Source organism: Micromys minutus (genome assembly GCF_963924665.1).
Source record: "Micromys minutus genome assembly, chromosome: 11".
In the NCBI taxonomy this organism is placed as follows: Eukaryota; Metazoa; Chordata; class Mammalia; order Rodentia; family Muridae; genus Micromys; species Micromys minutus.
In genome coordinates this window covers 49,262,249-49,288,576 of record NC_137980.1, presented here as the reverse complement: position 1 = coordinate 49,288,576, position 26,328 = coordinate 49,262,249, and the positions used below count along the sequence as shown (strand labels likewise).

At 51.7% G+C, this 26,328-nt stretch overlaps 1 protein-coding gene across 1 annotated transcript; it reads left to right on the top strand.

Moving 5' to 3' along the window:
• Positions 1 to 2,950: 2,950 nt before the first annotated feature.
• On the top strand, positions 2,951 to 26,316 carry BPI (bactericidal permeability increasing protein; the record flags this gene model as incomplete). Its single annotated transcript, XM_080925563.1, has 15 exons — positions 2,951 to 3,080; positions 5,645 to 5,759; positions 5,941 to 6,069; positions 7,289 to 7,447; positions 8,380 to 8,443; positions 10,071 to 10,134; positions 11,157 to 11,248; positions 13,440 to 13,616; positions 14,515 to 14,574; positions 16,322 to 16,489; positions 17,535 to 17,602; positions 18,436 to 18,478; positions 23,176 to 23,239; positions 23,987 to 24,063; positions 26,278 to 26,316. 15 exons carry the CDS (start codon positions 2,951 to 2,953, stop codon positions 26,314 to 26,316), a joined length of 1,449 nt encoding a protein of 482 aa, XP_080781689.1.
• Positions 26,317 to 26,328: the final 12 nt, after the last annotated feature.

Genomic DNA, 26,328 nt, shown 5'->3' with positions numbered 1-26,328 from the left:
TTCCTAACAGTAGCAAAATTACAATTGTGAAGTAGCCATGGAGTAGCTTTATGTTTGGGGTCCCCATAACTGTATTAAAGGGGCCCGGCATTGGGAAGTTAAGAACCACTAGGTTAGAGGGAAACCCCTCCTTCCCTGTTCAGATCTCTATATACTGTATTCCTTCTGCCTAATGTAATGTCTAATTCCCCCTTCTCCTCGGGCTCCTTTGCGGCCCTGGCCTCTCATTGTAACAATCCTCACTGCAGAGACTCCTATCAGCTTCCTTAGTGGACCCTGCAGCTCTTTAAAATAAATAAATAAAATAAAAACTTCCTACTTCTAAATTCAGAGCACATACAACCCAAAAGTGTAATCAATGGCTGCCACAATTGAGCATCTATCTTTGTTTTTATTTTTCCAGTGTTTTACTGTGTAGCCCTGACTGTCCTGGAACTTGCTCTGTGGACCAGGCTGGCCTCAAACGTTCAGAGCTAATGAAAGGCATGATGTCTGAGGATGGAGGGCACACCAGGACAGGTACTGTCTCGTCCATAAATGAAAAAACATGGCTTCAGAAACGGGGGCTGGAGCCTAGGCAGGAGCCCGAGCCCAGGTCCATGTGACCCTCATCCTAGTTTACTTTCAGCAGGGTAAGGACCAAGAGCAGGACAGGGCACAGCATCAGCCTCTGGGCGAGCCTGCTCATTATGTCCCCCCACCCCCGTGATGTCCTACTGTGACCACGTGATGTCCTATGCTCATCACTTAAGCCATGCGGAGGCAGGTCAGCAAAGGAGTGTGGGTGAGGCTGAAGCAAGCTGACATTCTGAGTAGAATAGAAGTCCAGGCTAGAGGGCTCTGTGGTTAAAACAAAGACTGTGTTCTGCCCCATGCAGAGGGCTCGGGTTCGGTTCCCAGTACCCACCTCAGGCATCTTACACTGTCTGTGATTCCAGCTCGTGGAGATCTGACACCCTCTTCTGGCCTCTGAAGTCACTATGCACTCGTGTGTGCACACACAAACGCACACTTGCACAGATACATGGGTATATACACACTTAAAAATATATGAAAAAGTCCAGAAGTCCATAGGAAAGAAAGAAATTGCTCCAGGGTATATCCACAACGTCAGGATCTCCTAAACCTGGGACATCTGCTCTGTGTGCTCTGGCGTCATCTACACCTTATTTTATTATCGTTTAATGTATTTATTTTCACTTTGTGTGCATGGGGGTTTCGCTTGAGTGTATGTCTGAATGGGAAGGTGCCCAAAATTATTTTCTGAAAATGGCATTTTATGACAGGTCATGAATCCTAGCTGCCTTGGGATGCAGAAGAAAGGTTCTGAGGGAGGTACAAAGGGCAGAACCCCAGAGACAAGTCTTTCTGGTGTCTCCTGAAAGGCAGTGACCTAACTTAGAATCATTGCATAGGAGGAGCAACCTGTCCTCTCCAGCCTTGGCAAGGATCCCTGAGCTCTCGGTTCCTTCCAGTGTCTCCTCGCTGGGCTGGACAGCAGGAGGACTCTCTTAGAGAAACAGGTGATGAGAAACAAAAAAGAAGAAGAAAAAGAAAGAAAAGAAATGAAAAAGAAAGAAAGGAAAAGAAAAGAAAAGAAAAGAAAGGGAGGGAGAAGAGAAGAGAGGCGAAAAAAAGGAAACAAAACAAAAGACAGACCTCAGGAGGACAGGAGGATCCAAACTTCCCAAGACTTTCATAAAATGCAGGGGTAGAGGTGGTGAGAGAGAGACCTTGAGCCTCTGAAGTCCAGCCTCCTCTGTTCACCATGGAGACGAGGCCACGCCCACACGGGGCCCATCCTCAGGGCGGGGACTGCAGAATTTGAGGGTCCTGCTGCCAAGCTGAACTAGGTTGCGGGGGTTCCCACCTTGCCCCTCCAAGCCTAGCGCCTCCTGCTGGTGTTAGGAGTATCTTGGCTCTGAGAGTAGCCTGCTGTCCCCTCAGAAGGCTCACGTCCTTAGTCCTGAGAAGCAGGGGCGAAGTCTGTGAAAACAGATACCTGGTTAGAAAAACTGGGCCGAGGAAACAACAGAATATTTGATGCTGGGCGAGAACGTTCGCTGCCTATTATTCAGAAAAAGGGAACTTTACAGGGCTACCCAGCATGATCCCTTTTCTGGGAGGAAAACAAACAGAACCAACTATGTATGCTTGCCAGGAAAAAAAAAATGGGACAGGAGAAAATTAAAGTACGTTTGGTCTTGTTTTTTTGGAGAAGAGTCAATGTAACTGATTCTTGTGTTTATTTCTGAAGCTCCGGCTAATGCTCCCATCTGGATTTTCTTTCTTACAAGGCACACTATGCCCTGCTCTCTCCACAGTAAGCTAGGGACAAACGTGATAGTTTCCCACTCTGCAGGAGAAGAAACCGAGGCTCAGAGAAGCACAGAGAGGCTGAGACCAGCCTTAAAGAGTAGTCGAGGTACCCAACGCAAGGCTCTAGAGTTACAGCCTTAAAAATACCCCTGAGGCCTGGAGGGCGGGGCACCTCCAAAGTTCCTATTTTTTAAAAAAACATTTTACTACGGGAGAAAAAAAAAACCCAAAAAATAGAAAATGAATACAGTAAATCTCCATGTGATCACCACCCAGCTTGGAAGAAAGCCTTAAATGAGGCGAGGAGGACTCAGGAACACTTGGGAAGAGGAATCAGCCCCCCAGAGCCACAGGTCTCAACAGGCTCGCGCGTGCTTGCATGTATGTGCACGTGCACGTGTACAGCACATGCGCACATGCCCATGCTCGCACAGACCTCTAGGCTCCACTGGGGCAGCCCCTGGACTGGTCCCCAACGTTGATGGGGAACCGCAGCTGCCCTCCCCCTCCCGCCCCCACGGTTACCTTCCTCCTTCCTCTGTCTACTACTGCCCTGCCCTTCCCCAGAAGGCTTCTTTATAGGGCTCAGGTTCCCATCCGAGGCCTTGAGGTTTGGGCTGCCCTGGAGGACATGGCCCGGGGCCCCGACAACGTGCAGAAATGGTCAACCCTGGCGCTGCTGGCCATTGTGGGCACAGCTCTGACAGCGGCCACCGACCCTGGCTTCGTGGCCATGATCTCTCAGAAGGGTCTGGACTTCGGTAATTGGATGCCTTTCTTCCTTCCCTTTCCTTCCCTGACTGGGCCACTTAAGGTGCACAGCCCTTTAAATCGGGTGCCTGGCAAGTTCATAGCTCTGCTGGGGAGACCCTCCCTTCCCCCCCTGTTTATATAGAAAGAAACTAAGACACGGTCTCATAGGGCTGGAAAGTGTAAGGGCTGGGACTGAACCACACTTATAGAAGATCCCAAGTGCCCCTGGGCTCTGATGGTCCCCATGGTCCCTTTTCTCTACACTGTGCCCCGGTGCACATTTCTAGACCCTTTCTTTCCAAAGCCTGACGTCTGCCTTACCTCCTTTGTTAGAGACTGATCAAGCTAGGAGAGGGGGGCCCCTTCCAGTCAGATGCCCACACTCTGTGGGCAGACTCGGAGAAAGCTACTCCAGGCTATTCCCCAAGCCCAGGCAGGTAACAACTGTGCTCACCTGCTTCGCTGCCAGATCCGCAGGTCCCGATTGTTCCGTTGCAGGGCTGGGTGGGACACACCACTCCTGCAGGTGAGCCCTCTCTCTTGTAAAGGCGGTGAAAAGTGCTCACCTGCGTTTGAGCTCCGAGCCTCGCTGAGGCCCTTCTTGGGGCTGCTCAGTGCTGCCTCCTGGTGACAGAGAGAGGAACTGCAGAAGTCAGGAAGATCCCTGCTCAAATTAAGACCAGACAGGGGCAGATCCTCAGAAGACCCACTGTGCACGGCCCCCAATGGATCTGCCTTCCTATTCCAGGACTCATGTTCCAGGCCGTGCAGGACATTTCAGAATTGCAGGGATGCAAACAGATTCCCCCTATGAGCCAGGAGGATATGTTTAAACCCAGAGCCAGTGTGTGTGTGTGCATGTGTGATTGACAACTTTGTGGGAGCAGAGATAACTGGAATGAGGTTTTGAAAATGCACCAAGCCTATTATTCAGTTGTATGCCCACATCCAAAGGTCGACCCTGGGGTCTGAGTTTGAAAAACAAACTTGCCCCTAGCAAATGTCACCTGTGAATGCTTGGACAGAGCACTGGGGGTGGGAGAGAATGAAAGGACCCCTAAGATTGCTCAGCTTTGCTGGGAGCGGTGCTGGCAGACAGGAAGACCTGTGATTTTTTAGTTTTACTGTTACTGCTACTTATATTCCATCTGGGCTGGTTCCTGAGAAACTGGAAGCCACCTCAGCTCTCTCTGCTTCCCTCTTCTCCCCTTGGGGACATGGTTGCCTATTAACTGGAACTTTGGGGCTGTTGGCCACATAATCGCTGGTGGCAGAATTCCTGCCTCTGGGGCGGTCATTTATTTACTCAAAAAATAGCAAGTGCCAGGCACCACGGTAAACACCGGATTCATACATAAAAGCTGACATTGCTCCAACTTCTGGGGACGTCCACCCAGCAAGGGAGAGTGACATCAGTCAGAGTCACGTGAATAGATGTCTAATGGCAAAGAGGAATGGCTGCCCCAAATGAGGCACTAAGACTGTGAAGATGCTAAACGTATGTGTCAGGGAAGCGTCCTGGAGACTGCGATGGAACGGAGGAGAAGTTGAACAGGTGGCTACCGGTGAAGAACGGGACCCGCATGTGCAAAGGTCCTGTGGTCTGGAGGCTGTAGAGGTGGCGTCAGTCCAAAGGAAGGTGTGGAGAGGGATACTTGACCGGCTGTTTGGGGTGTTATGTCTGAGCAGGGTTTACAAACTACAGCCCATAGGCTCAGTGTGGTTTGCTGTGTATTTTGAATGACTACAAACTAGGAAGGTTTTTGCTTTGGGATGTGTGTGCGTGCATCATAATGGGGTGGTGTACACCCGGGAGCCAGGGGAAAGCTCAGGTGTTGTTCCTTAGGCACACGCACAGTGTGTGTGTATGTGTGGAGGGGGGGGTAAGCGTGCACAGAAGCACATACATACCCATGGTTGCGTGTGGGTAAGAGTGATCATATGTCGAGTGAGATTGACACTGGGTGTTTCCTTGATCATTCTCCATTTTACCTTTTGAGGCCAATCTTCAATCCAAAGCTCACGGATACGGCCGGTCTAGCCAGCCAGCTTGCTCTGGGACCCCCGTCCCCATCTCCCGAGCGTTATTACAGACAAGCCATCCCACCCTCCATTTTATGTGGATTCTGGGGATCTGAACTCTGGTCCTTATCTCTGCGTTGCTATTACTTTAACTACTGAACCCTTTCCCCGGACATTTGGTTTGGTTCTTTTAGAGACAGGGTCTTGCTGTATGCCCTTAGCGCCTGATTCAGCGACCCCAGTGCTGGGATTACAGGTGTGCACACACACCGTTAAGGATGGTCTAAAAATTAGAAGAATGGTCCACTGCCTGAGAATGACTGTTCCAGTGTTTGCAGGGCAGTGCTGGGACATGGACCTCTCTGTGTCTTTGTCTCAGTGACATCAGAGCGGCACACAGAATGGGGAGGAGTGTGCGAGCCACCAGCTCAAGGTCCTGGCTGTCTGAAAACAGGCCCCTGGAGCCTCCCAGTGTCCTCTGGGGTCAGGAGCCTGCGGCCCTGCTCATGAGCTGAGTTCTGAGCTTGCCTCTCTGTGCTCCGCCCTGCAGCCTGCCAGCAGGGCGTGGCCGAGTTGCAGAAGGAGCTAGAAACCATCAGTATTCCTGACTTCTCCGGAGTCTTTAAGATGAAGCACCTGGGGAAAGGTTCCTACGAATTCTCCAGGTGAGGCTTGAAATCTTGATCATCACCCCTAAGAGATAAAAATTGCCCATCCACGGTGAACCTAAGGAGCCCACGGTACCAGGTGACCGAATGCCTTGTCCAGGGTGGCCTGTGAAGGGTAAAGGGTCTCACTGAACCCTCGTGGGGCTCAGGACGCTGACTGGGACTTTTTCCTCGGCAGTATGGCTGTGGATGGATTTCACATTCCTCATCCCCAGATCAAGCTGCTGCCCAGTGACGGACTGCAGCTGTCCATCCAAGACGCCAGCATCAAGATCAGTGGGAAATGGAAATCCAGGAAGAACATCCTGTGAGTCTCATGCGTAAGGTCTGCTGGGTTGAACTGGTGGCACTTGGTGGCATCAGAACCAGGGTGGTGGGAATGTCTACTTCTGCCTTGTCTACAGACACATGTCACAACAGTGTTTCTGGGATGGGAGGACTGTCCACTTAAAAGAACTCTACAAAAAAAAGATGAAGGCTGGAGAGATGGCTCAGCGGTTAAGAGCACTGACTGCTCTTCCCAAGGTCCTGAGTTCAATTCCCAGCAACCACATGGTGGCTCACAACCATCTGTAATGAGATCTGATGCCCTCTTCTGGTGTGTCTGAAGACAGCGACAGTGTACTCATACACATAAAATAAACAAATCTTGAGCAAACAAACCCTAGATGAAGAGCTGAGTTTATTTACAGTTTATTTAGAGCAGGATGTGGCAAGGCTGCATTGGCCTGTATGGGAAAAGCTAAGTAGGACTTGTGGTTCCTTCATGGTATTAGCCAGCTACTACTTCTGTGTAACAAACATCCCAATCTCGGTGGCTTAAAACAGCAACCATGATACAGCATCTGTATCTGTGTATCTGCTAGGTGCAGCCGAGAGGTGTGGCTCCTTCCCTGAGGCTCGGGGTGCCACCCAGAGCATAAGTCTTAGTGACAGGAAGAGGCGCAAGAGGCAGAGCTGACCGTGCACATCCCTGTCTTCTGCCTTATGTAAATCCATTTCCTTCCTACAGGATCAACTTCATTAATAGATTACTGGGGGAGTAGGGGAGGTAGAGAGATGGCTCAGTGGTTAAGAGCACTGACTGCTCTTCCAGAGGTCCTTCTGGTGTGTCTGAAGACAGCTACGGTGTACTTATATATAACAAATAAGTAAATATTAAAAAAAAAAAGATGAAGCTCTTAAAAGGACCTTCACATTTAAAAAATCTTTTTTTTTAAATAGATTACTGAATCAATAATTACTTAAAGTCACACCACCAAACACTCAGATTTTCAGTCACAAAACTGAGATGTATGTTCAGGTGCTAGTACAAAGTCTGAACTAGAAAACAGAAGCTCAGAGAGGCTAAGAAACAGGAACAAAGCCACACAGCAAGGGCTCTGAGGAAACAGGTTGGGATGGTTAGAACCCTGACACCCAGTGTTGTGAGGTTTGTTTGAGTAGCTCCTTCTCTCTGCCGCCCCTGATCCCTGGAGTGGGGGACCCCTGCTGGTGGTTCGTTCATTTTCCTGTCTCCCTTTCAGCAAAGCCAGCGGCAAGTTTGACGTGAGCATCCAGGCCGTTTCCATCTCCGCGGACCTGACACTGGGTAATGACCCCTCAGGCCGACTCACCACCACCTGTTCCAATTGCGACAGTCACATCGACAGCGTCCGCATCAAATTCTCAGGCAGCATGCTGGGGTAGGTCTCCTGGGGCTGCAGTCCCGAGACAAGGCTGCCCCCCCCCAGGTCCCCTTCCTCAGAAAATACAGCTGTGGACTTGCCTGCACACAGCTGTTTTCAGAGCCTTTGCTGTGGGAGGGGCGGGGCCTCAAGTGGGGCAGACACTGTCACAAGGGACAGCTCAGTACTGCCAGGTGTTCATGTTCCAGTTTCACAGTCACCTGTGAGATACCCACTGCACCAAGCCTGCAAAGCCTGCGCCGAGGACGGCAGGCACTGAGGAGTCCTCACACAGAGGACGGCAGACAACGAAACCTCTCCTATCCCCTCGTCAGCCAGGGCCTTGCTGCGCAGCCAACACGGCTCTGAATAGTAATGCTCTTATACCGTCTGCCCAGCATCCTCAGAAAGAGGTCTCATGGCCACCACCGAGTAGTTAAGGCCGAGCTGTCTGACCCTGGACTCTTCCTAAAGCACCAGGCTCAGTGGGGGAGAAAAACATGAGTGATGACTTTACACCAAGGGAGGGATCACCTAGGCCCATAAGAACTTAGGGAAGGCATGAAGTGCCCTGGACCCTTAGAACTGAAGAACCTGGCCCAGTCTGGGGGCAAGAAGAAATGACATTTGAACTGAGATGAAAAGAATGTGTGGGTAAAGGCTGGTGATGGGGCGTTTTGGATAAGGGAGAACCACATGTACCAAGTACGGTGAGAGGAAGCAGAGGTACCAGGGAACAAGTCAGGCCAGTGTGGCTGGTTTACAGAGAGGGAGGGCAGTGGGGGAGGCAGGTATGGGATGGGGCAGATGTCTGCAGCTATTAAGAAAGTAGTCCATCGAGCAGGTTGCTGCAAAATGGAGAAATGTCTAATGAAGTCTCCCCCACCAAGGCCTAGCTACCAGGGTTCCCAGGTACCCCTGAAAGTCTCCTGTATGTCCCCAACCTCCAGGTGGCTGATCCAACTGTTCCACAAGAAAATTGAAACTTCCCTGAAAAACATCATTTACAAAAAGGTAGGAGGGCTGGGCATCAGTGGCGGCCGGGCAGAGGCCTCAAGGACACACCTTGGCCTTCATCCCAACCCCTCAGCATCCACAACTTCATCCCCAGAGCCCGGCTGCGTGCTTTGCAGCGAGGCCCATAGAAGGCGTAGGGAAGGGCTGCTCCCTACCCAGAAAACCTTCATGCAACTGCCAAGCAACCTGTGTGCACCCACCCACCCCAGCTCCTTCACAGGAACAGCCAGCCTCCCCGCTGTCCCCTCCTAGATGTCCTCCCCTCCCCTGCTCTGCCTGGTCCTGCCCTGGAAAACATGGCACCAGGAAGAGGCATAGAAGGGATCCCTGTGAAGTGTGGAGCCCAGTGAGAGTGCAGATGGCAGGGCATCCTCATCCCACACAGCCTAACACTATTCCAAGAACCTTTGTGTATAGTCTGGCACTAGGTTCCTAAAGGTCAGCAGCAGCGGGCATCCTGCTTGTCAGCAACCCCTGTTTAAGGACCTTGGGTGCCAGATGCACAGGCTGCAGCTGGGCCTGAACAGGCTGGAGCAGGCTGGGGAGTTGGCCGAGAAGGGACCTGAGGTCCTGGAGGCTGCAGAGACCCCTGGGCTCCAGCGGAAGGCACACAGTACCCAGTACCCAGGAGCAGCCAGGGTGTTTAGCCTGATGCCCCTGTCTACCTGGGCCAGGGAGGGAAGAAGCACGGGGCCTCAGAGAAGGATGGACTTTATGGCTTCACGTAACGGAAGCACATTTTAAGGGAAGTTTGTTCACCCCTTCCTGCTTTCCTTCATCCTCCCACTCCCCATTTCTCCCTCTCTCCCAGTTGGAAGCCCCAGGAAAGATCTGGGCTGCAAACCAAGGCCCAGAAATAAGTGGACTTTATTCTTCAATCCATTCAGACAGTCTGGTCTTTATTATTATTATTATAATTATTAGATACTCTGTATTTTTTTATTAGGTATTCTCTGTATTTAGTCTGGTCTTTTAATTGGACCATTTATATTTGTGGTTAGCTCGTGTGCATGAGTGGGTGCATGCATATGTGTGTTTCTGTGTATGCATGTGTGTATGTATGTATGTGTGTGCATGTATGTATTGCATGTTTATGTATGTGTGTGCATATGTATGTTTCTGTGTATGCATGTGTGTGCATGTATGTATTGCATGTATGCATGTGTGTGTCTGTGTATGCATGTGTGCATGTATGTGTGTCTGTGTATGCATGTGTGTGTGCATGTATTTATTGCATGTTTATGTGTGCATGTGTGTATGTGTGTGTGTCTGTGTATGCATGTTAGAAATCTTGCCTTCAGTTCCCAACATTTCTGTAAATTACTTGGTCTCCAGTATTTTGCTATAGCCACAGAAAAATATGCTTTGACTCTCAGTTGTGGGTGACACTTAAAAAGAAAAAGAATTATTTATTTTATATACACTGTCACTCTCTTCAGACACACCAGAAGAGAGCATCAGATCCCATGACAGATGGTTGTGAGCCACCATGTGGTTGCTGGGAATTGAACTCAGGACCTCTGGAAGAGCAGCCAGTGCTCTAACCACTGAGCCATCTCTCCAGCCCCCATGGATAGCACTTTTCACAGCTGAAGCTCACTGATATCTCTTTGGTTGCCCCTAGATCTGCAAGATCGTGAGAAACTCTGTATCTTCCAAATTGCAGCCCTATGTGAAGTCTCTCCCAGGTGAGGGCTGGGGTGGGAGAGGCGGAGTGGACGAGTCAGGCCTGAGCCCGCTGGGGAGGGGCAGGGAAGGCTGTGTGCCACCAGAGCTGACACTGTACCAGTTCCTCCTGTGTCCAGAAGTAAGATGGAAAGCAACCACCTTCAGTCAGGCAGAAGGGAAAAGCCCGACGCCCTGGGCCCCCTGCACACCAGCACCCTGGGACCCTATGCCCCAGTTCCTCCATGCCCTGGCTCTCTGAGGCCTGCGAGCCACGGTTAGAGATGAGAGGCTGCTCGGTCCTTACTACACCTCAGTCTCCACACCTGATAAAGGGGCGAGGTCTCTTTACACAGCCAATGGCAAAGAACAGCAGCTGCTGGCAGGCATCCTCCTGCACCGGGAGCTCAGGATGCCCCAGCACCCTCACCTCACCTCACTCCTCACTAAGGCTCAGAGAGAGGAGCAGACACATGCCTGAGGTTCCAGATCCACCCAGAAGAATCCGGATCCCAGAGCGGAGTTAAAATGTTATCCTTCGGCAATTTCATGCATGTATATGATATGTGTTAATGTCCACCTGAAGTTGGGTTTTATAAACTGACTTTTGGACTGCAACCCCGCTGGGTCCAAAATGCATGCTCTGATGTGGGACCAAAAAACAGCCTCCTCACCCCAACCCCCAGAATCGCACAGCCACCCAGGCTAGCCTCAAACATTTTGCAATCTGTCTGGCTTCAACCTCAAAGCAATCCTCTTGCCTCTGCCCACCATATAATGCAGGTATATGGCCCCCTCATTGAGCCATTGTTATCTGTGTGAATGTGTGTGTGTGTGCGTGTGCACGTGTGTGCGTGCATGTGTTCGTATGCCAGAGACTGGCATTGGCTCACTGGGTGCTCCAACCCAATCGCTATCTCCAGACTTCAAGTCTTTTAAGGGAATCTCAGGGGCTCCCTGAAGCAGAAATGCAGAGAGACCACAGTTCCCCTTGCAGCCAGGCAGGCTACTGCTACTGGAGCTCACAACCACCCTCTCTGTCTAGTGATAACCAGAGTGGATAACATAACCTCAGTTGACTACAGTCTGGTGGATCCTCCGATAACCACGGACCAGTTCCTGGAGGGGCATCTAAGGGTGAGGCTTCCACGGAGTCACATACCTGTGCACATGTGCCCTCTGTAACCCTGGAAACGAACTTCTTCCTGCTTGTTTTACCCCCTCCACACTCCCCTGCATCCCTGTCCCAGCCATGTTAGTTCCCAAGATCCCAAAATTTCCCTATGCCTGCCCACTGCCCAGGGCCTCCGCACCCGTTCTCCTCTGCCCATGCCCCTCTGCTGCAGATACAGACGTGGCTCTTCCTGCTTCCTTCTCGTTCCAGCTCAGATAGGCCTCCTAGCCTCTCAGGGATGCTGTCCCCAGGCGCTCTTGCCGAAAGAGCCCCTCACTGTGCCCCCAGCACTGCTTTTATCTCAGCAGAGCTAATTACTATATAGCAAGTTTCAAGCCAGTCAAGGCTACACGGAGACCCTGTCTCAGAAAGGAAGAAAGAAAAGGGGGGAGGGAGGAAGGGAGGAAGGAAGGAAGGAAGGAGGAAGGAAGGAAAGAAGGAAGGAAGGGAGGAAGGAAGGAAGGAAGGAAGGAAGGAAGGAAGGGAGGGAGGAAGGAAGGGAGGGAGGAAAGAAGGAAGGAAGGAAGGAGAAAGGAAGGGAGAAAGGAAGGAAGGGAGGAAGGAAGGGAGGGAGGAAGAAAGGAAGGAAGGGAGGAAGGGAGGGAGGGAGGAAAGAAGGAAGGAGGAAGGGAGGGAGGGGGGAAGAAAGGAAGGAAGGGAGGAAGGGAGGGAGGGAGGAAAGAAGGAAGGAAGGAGGAAGGGAGGGAGGGAGGAAGAAAGGAAGGAAGGGAGGGAGGGAGGAAGAAAGGAAGGAAGGGAGGAAGGGAGGGAGGGAGGAAAGAAGGAAGGAAGGAGGAAGGGAGGGAGGGAGGAAGAAAGGAAGGAAGGGAGGAAGGGAGGGAGGGAGGAAAGAAGGAAGGAAGGAGGAAGGGAGGGAGGGAGGAAGAAAGGAAGGAAGGGAGGGAGGGAGGAAAGAAGGAAGGAAGGAGGAAGGGAGGGAGGAAGGAAGAGAGGGAGGGAGGAAGGAAGGGAGGGAGGAAGGAAGGAAGGGAGGGAGGAAGGAAGGGAGGGAGGAAAGAAGGAAGGAAGAGAGGGAGGGAGGAAGGAAGGGAGGGAGGAAGGAAGGGAGGGAGGGAGGAAGGAAGGGAGGGAGGAAAGAAGGAAGGAAGGAGAAAGGGAGGGAGGAAGGAAGAGAGGGAGGGAGGAAGGGAGGGAGGGAGGAAAGAAGGAAGGAAGGAGGAAGGAGGGAGGAAGGAAGAGAGGGAGGGAGGAAGGAAGGGAGGGAGGAAGGAAGGAAGGGAGGGAGGAAGGAAGGGAGGGAGGAAAGAAGGAAGGAAGGAGAAAGGGAGGGAGGAAGGAAGAGAGGGAGGGAGGAAGGGAGGGAGGGAGGAAAGAAGGAAGGAAGGAGGAAGGAGGGAGGAAGGAAGAGAGGGAGGGAGGAAGAAAGGAAGGGAGGAAGGGAGGGAGGAAGGAAGGAAGAAAGGAAGGAAGGATAGAAGAAAGGAAAGAAGTGGTGCATGGATAGAGAAAGGTAGGGAAGGAAGGAAGAAAAGGGGGAAAGGGAAGAAAGGAAGTATGGGTGACATGGGCATTAAGTGTAAAGGACATGATTCAGAGGCTCAGAGAAAGGCCGGGCTGCCGTGGTACAGGGCCCCCCCACGGCTCTGCACACACAAGGCACTGCACTGACTGTCACGTTGGGCTCCTGTGCACATTTCAGACTCACTGTGCCCTTTCCATTTTGCCTAAGTGGCATTCTGCCACATGCACCTATAATTTGCTTCTCTGAGCTCAACCTTATGTTTCTTCCTAAACAAACCATTGCTTTCAGTGCGTGTTGTCACATCGCTGTTTAGAGACAGAGGGAGCATGTGTCTCCCTGTGGCAAGTAATGCTTACAGAAACACACGATTCAGCCTTCCGGTCTAATTAGCAGTCTGCTAATGGGGCAGAGGAGGCTACTGTTCTTGTGGTGGATGCTGAGCTAACCGGCAAGAGAGAGGGAAGTGGTTCGGCGGGGAGGAGGTGCTGGCTTGACGTCTCTTTCTCGGCCACTTACTGGCTGTATGACCTTGTCCGAGGATGCCCCCAACACCCCTCCACCCCTTCCACCAACACTTCCTACTCACCTCTAGCTGGTTCTCTCCCGTCTTTTACTGGGCTCACCTGCAATCCTAGAAGGGCATCTTGACTTTCTCTGTTCTTTCCATCCAGGGGGAGTTTTTCTGGCAAGGACACCGCAGATCACTTCCCAACGGCCCACCAGTAATGAAGTTTTCGCCCAACAAAAACTACATGGTATGCATGGGCATCTCTGACTACTTCTTCAACTCTGCGGGGTTTGCATACCAAGAGTCTGGAGCCCTGAAAATAACCCTGGGGGACCAAGTGGTGAGTGCAGCTAACCCTGAGCATAGAAGAACAAGGACTCCGAGTCCAGCAGACCTTGGTGGGAGGCTTCGTTCCCGGGGGTGGAGCCCAAGGTGCCATGAGGGTCAGGAGCCACGGAGCCCTCAGTTCAAGTGCTAGTCCTACTCATTGTCAACTGAGGGGCCGCAGATTGCTTCTGTGTCCTTATACTTCAGACTCATCTGTAGGTCACCACACTAATGTCCTCCCCAAAGGCCATTGTGAATATTAATGAGGTAGCAGAGTAAGAGGCCACACCCCCACCATATGTCATTCCCTCCCCGACTCAGCATCCCCTACCCAAAGCAACAATCAATCTCATTGGCTCTTACCACATGTTCATGGCTGAACTAACTCTGGACCTCAGTTTCTCCATCTGTACATCAGGAAGCTTCTCTACAAACTAGGAGGTACAGCCATCCCAACCCAGTCCCCCCACACCCCGGGTTCCTTATACAGCACTAGCCAGAATCAGCAGACTCTCATCTGGTATAGGAAGAAATGCAGAATGCCCCATGCCTGCTACCCACCCACGACAGAAACACAGACTACATGGCAGGGCTCAGGCTGTTTCCTCAGAGGCGGCAGGGGTGGGGCATCACAGGACAGGAGGAGTGGGTTTGTCAGGCTGCTGTCATTGGAGGGGTAGCATGGAGTCAGGCTAACTAAAGCAGTACATCCTGTGATTGGTTGGGCAGCAGACGGCAGTCATGGGTCACATCTACCCTTCCTGGCCTATTGCTACCCAAGTAGTTCCAGGTGGCATTGCCACTATGGTGCCAATGTGCATGGTGTCCATAGTCTTGCCCCTGGCCTGGCATGTGTGTCTTCCTCTCAGCCTGTAACAATCTCCCAATGTCCTTTGCTCTTCTCGCTGCAGCTATCAAAGGATGCCACATTCCAGCTGAACACTGACTTCCTTAAGAGTTTCCTGCCCAAGGTAGGAGACGTCTCCTCACTCGGATCACTAGAGTGCTGGGGAAGGGGGGGGGGCTGGAACACTGTATAGGATGTTTCAGGCCTTCAGGCCTATAGTAAGCAGAGTGGATGTGGCTCAGGATAGCCCAGCACAGACATAGTTCAGGTGCCCCATTGTCTTAGTTAGGGTCTTACTGCTGTGAACAGACACCATGACCAATGCAAGTCTTATAAAGGACAACATTTAATTAGGCTGGCTTATAGACTCAGGGGTTCAGTCCATTATCATCAAGGTGGGAGCATGGCAGTGTCCAGGCAGGCATGGTGTAGGCAATGCTGAGAGTTCTACATCTTCATCTGAAGGCTGCAAAAAAAAAAAAAAAAAAAAAAAAAAAAAAAATACTGCTTCAAGGCAGCTAGGGTGAGAATGTTAAAGCCCATGCCCACAGTGACAAACCCACTCTAACAGGCCACACCCATGACAACACACCCACCCCAACAGGCCACGCCCACTGTGACACCTACTCCAACAGGCCATGCCCCAGTGACACACCTACTCCAACAGGACCACACCCTCTGAAAGTGCCATTTCATGGGCTGAGTATATACAAACCATGACACTTATCAATACCCTGAAGATGAGGCCAGGTGTGGGGCTCACCCAGCCATCAAATCTCTGCTGAGCTGGGGACCAAGAGAACAGGCTACCTGTCTGTTATTGCCCACCTCCATCTCTGTCTCCTCTGACACACACACACACACACACACACACACACACACACACACACACACACACGGTGCTCCCTTCCCCCTGGTGCCATCCTCCTTCACTGCCTCCCCTCCCCTCTCTGCTTCCCTCATGATCCTCTGCTTCCTGCCCCTCAGTCCTGTAAAGATGGAAAATTTCCACTCAGGTGCATGAGGCAATTGAACAAACCACGCACACACACACAGCCTTCGATGGTGACAGGGAAGAAGAGGTAGGTACACAAGGTGGACAGGAAGGTTCCTTTTGCAGACTGGATGGCTTAAGCCAGAGATTTATTCCTTAGAGTCCTGGGAGGACAGTCTGATAGCCACTAGTGGAAGGAGAGGGAGAAGGGAGCGCCAAGACAGTTTCGTCAACCCAGAGCCCTGCGCCCATGACCTCATCCAACGTGGTCTCCATGGAGGCCCATCTCTAAGCAAAGCCACATCGCTGCAGCATGAATTACAGAAAAGCACCACACGCAAGCCACAGAAACTTCTATCAGGACGTGGTGGCGGGGAGGTATGGCTAGGAGACATGTCACTGAAGGAAGCTTGGCAGCCTGGGGAAGAACAGGGACAAGCACTCAGGGAAGGGGAACAGACAGTGGGAAGGGGTTTCCATGGGAAAGAGCCATGCACAAGAAGAGCAGAACCATGTTGTGTCCCTGGGGGTGGGGGCAACAAAAGAGAGTCAAGAGGCCAGCAGGTCAGACTGACACTGGTCAGTTTGCTCACCGGCCAGGATGACGGGCCAGGATGGGCCTTAGAAACCTTTTTTTAAAATTAGCTTATTTATTTTATGTATGAGTGCACTGTAAGTATCTTCACACACAGCAGAAGAGGGCATCAGATCCCATTACAGATGGTTGTGAGCCACCGTGTGGTTGCTGGGAATTGAACTCAGGACCTCTGGAAGAGCAGTCAGTGCTCTTAACTGCTGAGCCATCTCTCCAGCCCCTCTTAGAAACCTTTTAATAAGAAAGACCTCTTCTGTCCCTTGTCCCTGCTGGAAACTGCAGGTGGCCAAGACGTTCCCAGGCATGGAGGTACAACTGCTGATCTCAGCGCCCGATTCTGCACGCCTGAACATACAGCCCTCGGGAATGTCATTCAATCCTAAGATGGAGACCCAAGCCTTTGTGGTCCTCCCCAACTCCTCCCTGGTCCCTCTCTTCCTGCTTGGCATGGTAAGAAGTGTGGAGACCTAGATTCAAGCCCAGATACCATGACCCCATAGCTTAAGCCTAGAGACACCAACCCACCTGCACGAGCGCACACACACACACACACACACACACACACACACACGGATGCATAGACACACACATGCACACACACAAACACACACATGCACACACACAGATGCATAGACACACACATGCACGCACATGCACACACACAAACACACACATGCACACACACATGCAAGCACACATGCACATGTGCACACACACATGTAAGCACACATGCACATGCACACGCACACCCCATAGGCACTCATTACCAGCCGGCACTTGTGCACTGGCTTATTTACACGTGGGTAAGTCACGCCTTCATCCTTTCATTCGTTCAGCGATTCATTCCTTCAAGGCATAAAACAATTCCCAGCTGCCCATCCTCGTGAGTCAGATAGCACCGGTGTGGTTTTCCATCCATCCATTCACCTGTTTGTCCACCTGTGAATTAAACCAATCACTCATTCTTGCGGGAACTATGCTATACCTTGTCTGGCCCCATCACTTTTTCAATTATTCACGGATCCATTTGCTTCACCCTTAATTTATTCAAATTTTCTTTCCACTGTTGATTTGTTTTCATTGGTTGGGTCACCCTATCATGACAGAAATGGTCAGTGGCTCCAGCATCTCCCCTAACAGGGGACACTAGACGCCCGTGGACCACCTACATGGGTCTATGCCCTCCCAGAAGGGGGTGCTAGAGATCTGTGGCTGATCTGCCCCATTTTAAGGGGAAGCCCACTTTACTGATGAAATGGGTTGTTCTGGTTTTGCTTACCTGAGCCAGACGCGGAGGCGGGGCTTCCCTTCCTTAGTAGGTTTGGAGTGAAATGGGGGTGGGGGGTGGGATTGAGGCCAAAGCCAGTCTCCCTGCTCCCTGGGCCCTGTGGGTGTGGCCTGGAGGTATGGCCACACTGCTAGGCCTCTGAGAGGCTGACCCCTGACCCTCCCTGCCTGGAGGGCAGGCCAGTTCCTTGGATCACTTGCTTTGCAGAAAACCAATGCTTCTTTGGAAGTGGATGCTGAAGAAAACAGGCTTGTCGGAGAGATGAAGCTAGGCAGGTAAGCCGGCCTGTGGGGAGAGAGGGGACAGGCGTCCATCCTTTCCTGGATCCGAGTGAGAAAAGTGGTCTCCACACACACTCAGCACCCAGGCCTGGCCTTGGTCCACCTGACCACGCTCTGCCCATTGGCTCAGAGCCGCGGAGAGACGGGGTGGGGGAGGAGCACAGAGAGGGTGAGGGATGGGACTCCACAGAGCAGGGATGGGGGCGGGACTACTGACGTGATAGACAGCAACAACTTTTCAGACTTTGAAGAGCATCAGAGATGTGGCTAGAGTTCTACTTTGCTAACTATTAACTGTGTGGCCTCGGGTAAATGGTTTGACTTCTCTGAGGTACTTCTCACTCGTGAGATAGGAGCCTCCTGGAGCCTTCCAGGAACGGGGCACCCACCTCAGTACCCCTCTTGCTGTCAAATCACCATTAAATGACATTCTATCCACCAGTGGGCTGTGGGATCAGGTGACGGACAAGCCTGAGGCCCAAGCACCCCAGTGAAGTCCTTGGAAGCCTAGTCTCTCTGTCTCTTGGCTTTGCTGTCCCCTGGACTATCTGCATTCCCTGAAAGCTGTCCCAGCATGCGGCTTCCCCTCTAGACGCCTTGGAAACAGCTCCCGTTGGATGACACATTTTTCCTGTCAGTACAGAGCAGGGAGGTGGACTGTGCTTGGAGCTTAGGGTGTGGTCAGCAGTGCTAACGATGCTGAGGACCTGGGACTGTCAAGGGAGACCCAGGGTCATGATGAGAAAGCACACTGGGTCAGAGGCCGGGGTAGTGTCCATGGGTGGGCTCTCGGGGCACTGGATGCCCTCATCTTCTCTCCTCGGCAGGCTGCTGCTGGAACTGAAGCAATCCAACTTTGGCCCCTTCAAGGTGAGTCCGAACCCTGCTGAGAAAGCTCCCACTTTTGCAAGCAGCCTGCTTTGTGAGCAGCCCCAGGCCAGTCATGTGTCCTCTCTGCTCAGTCTTTTGTAACCTGAGCCTGTGCCCTGGGAGTCCACTGGGACAAAATGCACACAAAAGAACCGCTCAGTGTGCTTACCGAGTGGACAGATCAGTCACGTCACTGAGCACCCACTCCTAGGTTTCAGACGGTGAGTGAGTGAGTCCCAGCCATTGAGAAGCAGAGGCAGGCAGACCTCTGAGTTTGAGACCAGCCTTGTCTACATAGTAAGTTCTAGCTCAGCCAGGGCTACTGCGTAATGAGACCATGTCTCAAAGAAAGAGGTGGGTGGTGATGGTGGTGATGGTGGTGGTGGTGGTGGTGATGGTGGTGATGGAGGTAGTGGTGGTGATGATGGTGGTGGTAGAGGTAGTGGTGGTGGTGGTGATGGAGGTAGTGGTGGTGATGATGGTGGTGGTAGAGGTAGTGGTGATGGTGGTGGTGGTGGTGGTGATGGTGGTGGTAGAGGTAGTGGTGATGGTGGTGGTGGTGGTGGTGGTGGTGGTGCTGGTGGTGGTGGTGAAGGTGGAGGTAGTGGTGGTGGTGATGGAGGTGGTGTTGGTGGTGGTGGTGGTGGTGGAGGTGATGGTGGTGTTGGTGGTGGTGGAGGTGGTGGTGATGGTGGAAGTGGTAGAGGTGGAGGTGGTAGTGGGAGAGATCAGGGCAGGCCACTTTGAGGATGTGATATTTTCCAGTCAGAATAAGCCAGCGCCAGTGGGAGTAATAAGAACATAAGGCCCAGTGACAGAAACATCTTGGCACGTGTTGGGAATGTATGAACCAGGGTGGCTGATGTTTACTAAGTAGAGCTCATAGAAGCTATGGATGGGAAAGCAGGCCAGGGCTGGGGTCCCCCAGGGGTCTGTATGTAGACTCAGGGGGGAGGAGGGAGGAGGGAGGAGGGAGGAGGGAGGAGGGAGGAGGGAGGAGGGAGGAGGGAGCTCAGGGTCAGTAAACAGCCTCATGAACCTGTTCTTACAGAAAACAAGGAGCTGTGGTTTATGCTGCTTTTGGGGCCTGTGGTTGGGCTAGGGGACCAGCCATAGAAAACAAGAGTGTGAGGACGCCAGGAAGCAGAGGAAAGGGGGGGCTGGAGGAGCGGTTTGGAGGGGCCTAGGTAGAATTTATGTGGGATGTTTGTGAGAAGTCATTGTGGTGACATCCAGGTTGTAGCTGAGTGACTGAATGACCCAGAAGAGGTCTGTCCGCTTGGGTGCTCTAGTGTTCTCCATTCTCCCCCCTCCCCTCCTCTCCCCCTCCTCTCCCCCTCCTCCCCCAGCGCTGGCCACAGACCCACCCATGCTGCGACGGCACACTCTGACAGGTCAGGTAGACTGAGGAGTGCTGAGTGTGGAGTTACTGACTGATCACTCCGCAGATTTTTCTGAGGGACCAGAGACAAACTCTCTGAACTCTTTAAATTCTTTGAGGAATGGCCAGAAAGAAAAGAAAAAATAAAGGAAGCACACATGCATACACACACACACACACACACACACACACACACACTGAGTGAATGAAGCAAGATAAACTCAAACAATTTCACACATATACATACATACATACATATACATACACACATATACATACATACATATATACACACATATACATACATGCATACATACATATACATACACATATATACATACATACACATATACATACATACATATACGCACATATACATGCATACATACACACACATACATACATAGATATACAATATACATACATATATATACATACACATATATACATACATACACATATACATACATACATGCATGCATGCACATTCACACATTGGGTAGATGCAGTAAAGCTCCAACCACTTTACATACATGTACACATACTCAATTTGGTGGATGGAGCAAGCTTCAAGAACAGGCTCAAACAACTGTTTTTCCCTTAGCCTTTTTATACCATCTAAGACAAAGTTCTCTAGGTAAGAAAAAGATTACCTCATAGCCACAAGTTGCATATTCTCTGAAAACAACTACCATGAAAACATAGTCTTCAAAGACAGATTAAAATCATTACACAGAAGGAAATTACAACAGGATTATCGATAGTGGATTCCTCTTTAGAAACTCACAACTTACTAAACATTTCCCACAAGTACAACATAACCCCAAAGTAGTGATTCCTTTGTCACTGATTAACAAAGGTTGAGCAAACCGGTCTACGGCTGTAAGTTTTTCCTGTGCTCAGCTGATGACAGTTTGTTTTTACAAGACACAGTTCACCATGTGTCTAGCATCTTTCTTCTGAAGTCTGGCTCAGAACTATGTATTCTCTATTCTCACACTCACAATATAGTTAGTCACTCTTTATTCACAATCCTGTCTTTTCATGGCACACTCCGAAACCTGTGGCCACATCCCTAGATCCCAAGATCCAGGAACTCAGGTCCGCCCTAGAACACAATGTTTTCTTTGATCATTAACTTGTCCCAAGCCTATCTCTCTCTTCCAAGAACAGTTATGTGCTTGGAACACAAGGAAGCTCACCGTTACTTATATATTTCTGGCAAAACAACTTAACTCACCTCCTCAAGCTTATCAGGCACCTCAACTTCCTGCCCTAATTAAATCAAATCAGGAGTCCTAGAAAATCATTAGTTCATCTAAGCAATATTGTTTTATGAAAGTTCGTCTTCATGCCCATCTGCAGGAAAGTTGCCCCAGTAGAGTGGGCTGTCTCCCAAGAGGCAGCCACACCAGGCTGTAGGCAGTGAGGGTCGACCCGTGCCCATCTCACGTGCCAGATAGATGGCAAACCTGAGAAGGCACAGCAGTGGCCAGAGGCAAGCCAGAGACGAAGCCCTCGGCTGTGCCTTCCTGAGGCACAGCCATCGAAACTGCAAAGCAGCTGACCGTCTCTAGGAAGCTCACTTGCCCACAGCAGTTTCTCCTGCATGGCGTGAGCCACCATCTGTCACCTCCACACAGAGCCTTCATCGGTGAACGACTCAAGTCCCCCACTGAGGGCCTTGGAGCTGCCAGCTCCAAAATCACATGGTCCTGGCGTGCCATCTCTAAATGTGCTGGGAATCCATCTGGGATGACAACAGACGGAAAGCCAGCCTGCCCCTCCTGGGGGTCCTCCAGGCTCCCCTGCCCCAGGCTGGCTTGGGCTGGTAACTAACTTCTGCTCCTGCCGGAAAAGGAAATGGGTTTTCCCAGATGCAGAGCTAGGAGGACATCAAACTGAGAACCTGGGAGCACAGCCTGGGGGAGCACAGCATGGGGAGTACAGCCTGAGGGAGCACAGCCTGGGGGAGCACAGCCTGGGGGAGCACAGCCTGGGGGAGCACAACTTGGGGAGCACAGCCTGGGGGAGCACAGCCTGGGGGGAGCACAGCATGGGGAGTACAGCCTGAGGGAGCACAGCCTGGGGAGCACAGCCTGAGGGAGCACAGCCTGGGGGAGCACAGTCTGGGGGAGCACAGCCTGGGGAGCACAGCCTGAGGGAGCACAGCCTGAGGGAGCACAGCCTGGGGAGCACAGCCTGAGGGAGCACAGCCTGGGGAGCACAGCCTGAGGGAGCACAGCCTGAGGGAGCACAGCCTGGGGGAGTACAGCCTGAGGGAGCACAGCCTGGGGAAGCACAACCTGGGGAGCACAGCCTGGGGGAGCACAGCCTGGGGAGTACAGCCTGGGGAGCAAGCTTGATTACTCCAGAAACAAACACACACACATTTACGAGCTCTAAGTGTCACTGCTAGGAGCAAGCATTCTAATGTGGGTTCCAGAATGTTTTCAATGTATATTTTTTAGTATTGTCAAAACAGCACATATTCACTGAGCACCCAGAGCCTGCACTTTTGCACACCCAAGAAGTGAAACTTATTTGCATCCCTACTCTTTGGTTCATGGTTTAGAACAAATCCTTCCTGGCTTTTCCTTATGCCTCCTTAATTAAAATTCAGAATCCCTTGGTTCCTGGAGCCTCCTTTTCCTGCGGACACTCGACCCTATGCCCCAGAATGAAAGCATGAGCCCTGTTACTGCTCCAAAACTATACATTTGAAAGAAAGGTTTGCCTGCCGTCCTCCCTCCTTTCCTTCTTCCTTTCTTCCTTCTTTGCTTTTGGTTTCTAAGGCAAGGTCTTACTATTGGAACCTGAGCCTGAAGCTCACTGTATAACCCAGCCTAGCCTCGAACCCAGAGATCCACCTTCTGCCTTCTGACTGTCCAGAGTGCTGGGGTTACAGGCCTGTGCTACCACACCTGGCTTTTGTGTTTGTTTTTGTTTGTTTGTTTTGTTTTTGTTTTTTGAGCCAAAGCTCACAGTCTCAGTAGTCTGGGTTGATCTCAAACTCACTATCCTCCTGCCTCAGCACCTCAGTCACAGGCATGTACCATGACCTGCTCATTTGCAAGGCTTTTGCTGACCACTGTGGAAGAGCCCTGCAAACACCCCTTTCATACTCTCCCGACCTTCCTAGATGACCTGCAATCCCGAGACCTTGTCAGCTGCTCACTTTGCCGCTGCAGTGGATCAAACTATCTTTTGTGGCACTCCGGTGCTTCTCCGCACTGGGAGGCTGTGGAGGGCTGAGTGGTGGGGTCCTGGGGAGGTGTGAAGGGCAGGTTACACAGTGCCACCGTTCCATCTGCAGGTAGAGTTACTGGAGGATGTCATAAACTACCTCATACCCACAGTGGTACTACCCAAGATCAATGGTAAGAAGCTTGGGGAAAGCAATGGTTTTCAATCCCGGGTCAGCAATGCGGGGGGGGGGGGGGTCTGCCTGCCTGCAGGTCCTGGTTCCTAGCCAGGGTGGGGAGGGTAAAGAATGGGCCTTTCAAATGCTCTCAAATGACATCTAACCCAAAAGTTCAGAGGACAAAAGGAACTCACATGCCCTGGGCTCCAACTTTGCCCCTATCCCTTACATCATTTCTGCCCATCTGAGGGCAGCCTATGAGGTGGGAGCTATCAAGTGACTTTTTCCTCGTGGGATAAACTAACATCTGCCCCTAAGTGAGGCTCATACCAGCAGCCCTGAGACTGACCCATCCAAGTTCATCTTCACAGTAAAGATGGGTCTCTAAACAGTTCCTCAGGGATGACCCCAACCAACCCAGGTTACTAAACCTCTCTGCCCCTGCCTGCCTCCGTTCCGCCTGAGTTCATGGAGCATAGGAGTTAAGGCCCCAGCTCCTGCCCGGTCCCAGCTCCATGTGCACCACAGAGTGGGTCCCCAAGCACCACAGGACCGTGTTTGGTGTATGTAGCCCATGGTTTCACTCAGGTGGTCTAGACCAGCAGTGTGTACCCTCAGAAGGAGAGAGGCCCACAGAGGTCCTGCTTGTGGCCTTGGGGGCTGATGGAGGACAAGGAGGCAGGGCACAGACATCAGGGCAGGCTTCCTCTGTGACACGCAAACCTGTGCCAGCCCGTTTCACTCCCCGCTCTGTTGTCCACAGAGAGGCTGCGTAGAGGCTTCCCTCTCCCTCTGCCCGCTGGGACCCAACTCATCGACTTCATGTTTGACTCCTACCAGGTAAGTCCTTGAGGTCTCTGGTCACCAAGCCTCCTCTGTACCACACTGTGCACAGAACTCTGCCTGTTCTCACAACAGCCCTATGACTGGGGCCCAGGAAACCCGCTGGGCATTAGTGAAGTCCAGTCTAAGCCAGGCTCATGGGTTTTTGCACCACGATTGCTTGTTCCTGTAAACATGGACTCGCCGAGTGGACACATGGTTCCTCTTACCTGCATGTGTTTAAATGACTAAGTTAGGGCTGTTTACAAAGCAGCAGTTCTGAAAGAGAAAGCGGAAGGAAAGAGAGGCTTGGCCTGACCTGAGGTGGGACCTTGTTCATTCATAGCCAGGGGGCATCTGTGTCCCCCACACCTGCAGAGAGCCAGAATGCCTGTGGGAGAAAATGAGACTCTCTTTGCTATTGTGTGCTTATGAGATGGGCCTCTTCTACAGTCTGCAAGGGAAGCTGGGAAGTGTAGTCTTTCAGCAGGAAACCATCACCTGGTGCATGCTGTATGCCACAGCCGCACCAAGCACCAGTCTGGCTGCAGAGTTCTTTCCGAACACGTCCTGCAGATGTGTGACACCCTGTGGTTTGAGTGTGCCTTCCTCTGAGTTTCCAGGCTCGTGGGCTCCCAGGGCCCTTTTCCTCAAGTGTTTCATTCTCCCTGTCTTGTCCTGTCCCCTCCCCCTCCCTGCACAGCAGAAAGCCCGAATCCCCCCCCCCCCATGGTACTGACATTCTTGGTAACTCAGCAGCTCCTCCAGCTCAGCAGTCATGTCTGGTCCACCCAGCTTCCTGGCTTTGGAACCAGCCTTCCTCAGTGCTGTGCTTGTTGGGGCCTCTCTTGCTTCCTCAGTGTCTGCACCCCAAGTCCCTTCGTCCCTACGCACCACAAGAAATCCTATGACTCCACAATGAAGCCCTTGTCCCTTTCTGACATGCGACACTTAACGAGAAAGGTCCTTGTCACCAAGTTCCTTGTTCTAATACAATGGTTCTCAACCTGTGGGTCAGGAACCCCCTTTGAGCATCAAACAACCCTTTCACAGGGGCCACAAATCAGATACATTGCATCTCTACATTATGATTCACAAAAAAAGCAAAATTACAGTTATGAAGTAGCAACAAAAACAATGTTATGGTGGGGGGGGGTCACCACAACATCGAAAACTGCACTAAAGGTCCCAGCGTTAAGGAGGCTGAGAACCGCTGCTCTAATTTCTGGTGTCAATCAACCTCAATTCAGACCAGGGGAGACTGGAACGCAGGTGATATCGATCAGAGAAATCTGCCCACAGTGTTGTTAAAAGATGAAGGGGGGGGTGGGTATGGTCCATGGAGGTGTGGCGAGGGATGGGGGCAAGGGAGATGCCTCTGGGAGACTCATGTTGGGAATCCCTTTTCCCTGAGGGACCAGCCACAGGAGGTATAGTACAGATTAGAGTTTATTCGGGGCATGTGGGGAGCTAAGAGGGTAGAAGAGGCAGAGAGAAGAGAGGAGTAGAGAAGAAGAAGAAGAAGGGGGGAAGGAATGGGGAGAGGAAGGGCGGGGAGGGGGAGAGCAAGAAACCAAGAGGCCAAAAGAGCAGGAGAGGAGGAGGCAGCACAGGATGCAGCCCCTTTTATAGTGCCAGGTAAGTGGGGCGGAGCATACCTGGCTGTTGCCAAGAAACAGAGGGATGGGGTTTACAGAATCCCAACACACAGCCTCCCAGAATCTCTGTTCTTAACTTTTACTAAGGTCATCCTTAAAAAAAAAATAAATAAATAAATCCCACCCCACTCCAGGCAAAATTGAATTTCTTCACTTAGAAACAGAGTAAAGGGCGCCCGGGGTAGGGAGTAACTTTTCAGTCTTGATTGGAACCAGGTCTTTCGAGCGGCTGCAAGGCTGGGGTGCCACACAGAGGCCCCCCAAGGCGGGCCTGCTCAGGAAGATGATGAGGGATGCTTCGGGTACTACTGCAGCCCCACAAACCAGCCCACAGATGACACCCTAGGGTCCCAGTGCCTCCTGCCTTTCCTCAAGCAGGCCTCTCCCTGCCCCCATCTCAGCCAATCCTCCGACTTTCCCATTTCGAAATACGTGTGGTGTGTCCTCATGCACGCGGAGGCCAAAGGTGACCTGTTTTATACTGAGACAGAGTGTCTCAGATAGGTGCCCTCCTATAAAAACCCAGCCCGGCAGCAAAGGTGCATTTCAGCTCACGGTGCTCGTTTCTCCCTAGAATTTCCTGTTGCTCGTGGCGGACTTGCACCGTACCTGAGATCACCTCGGA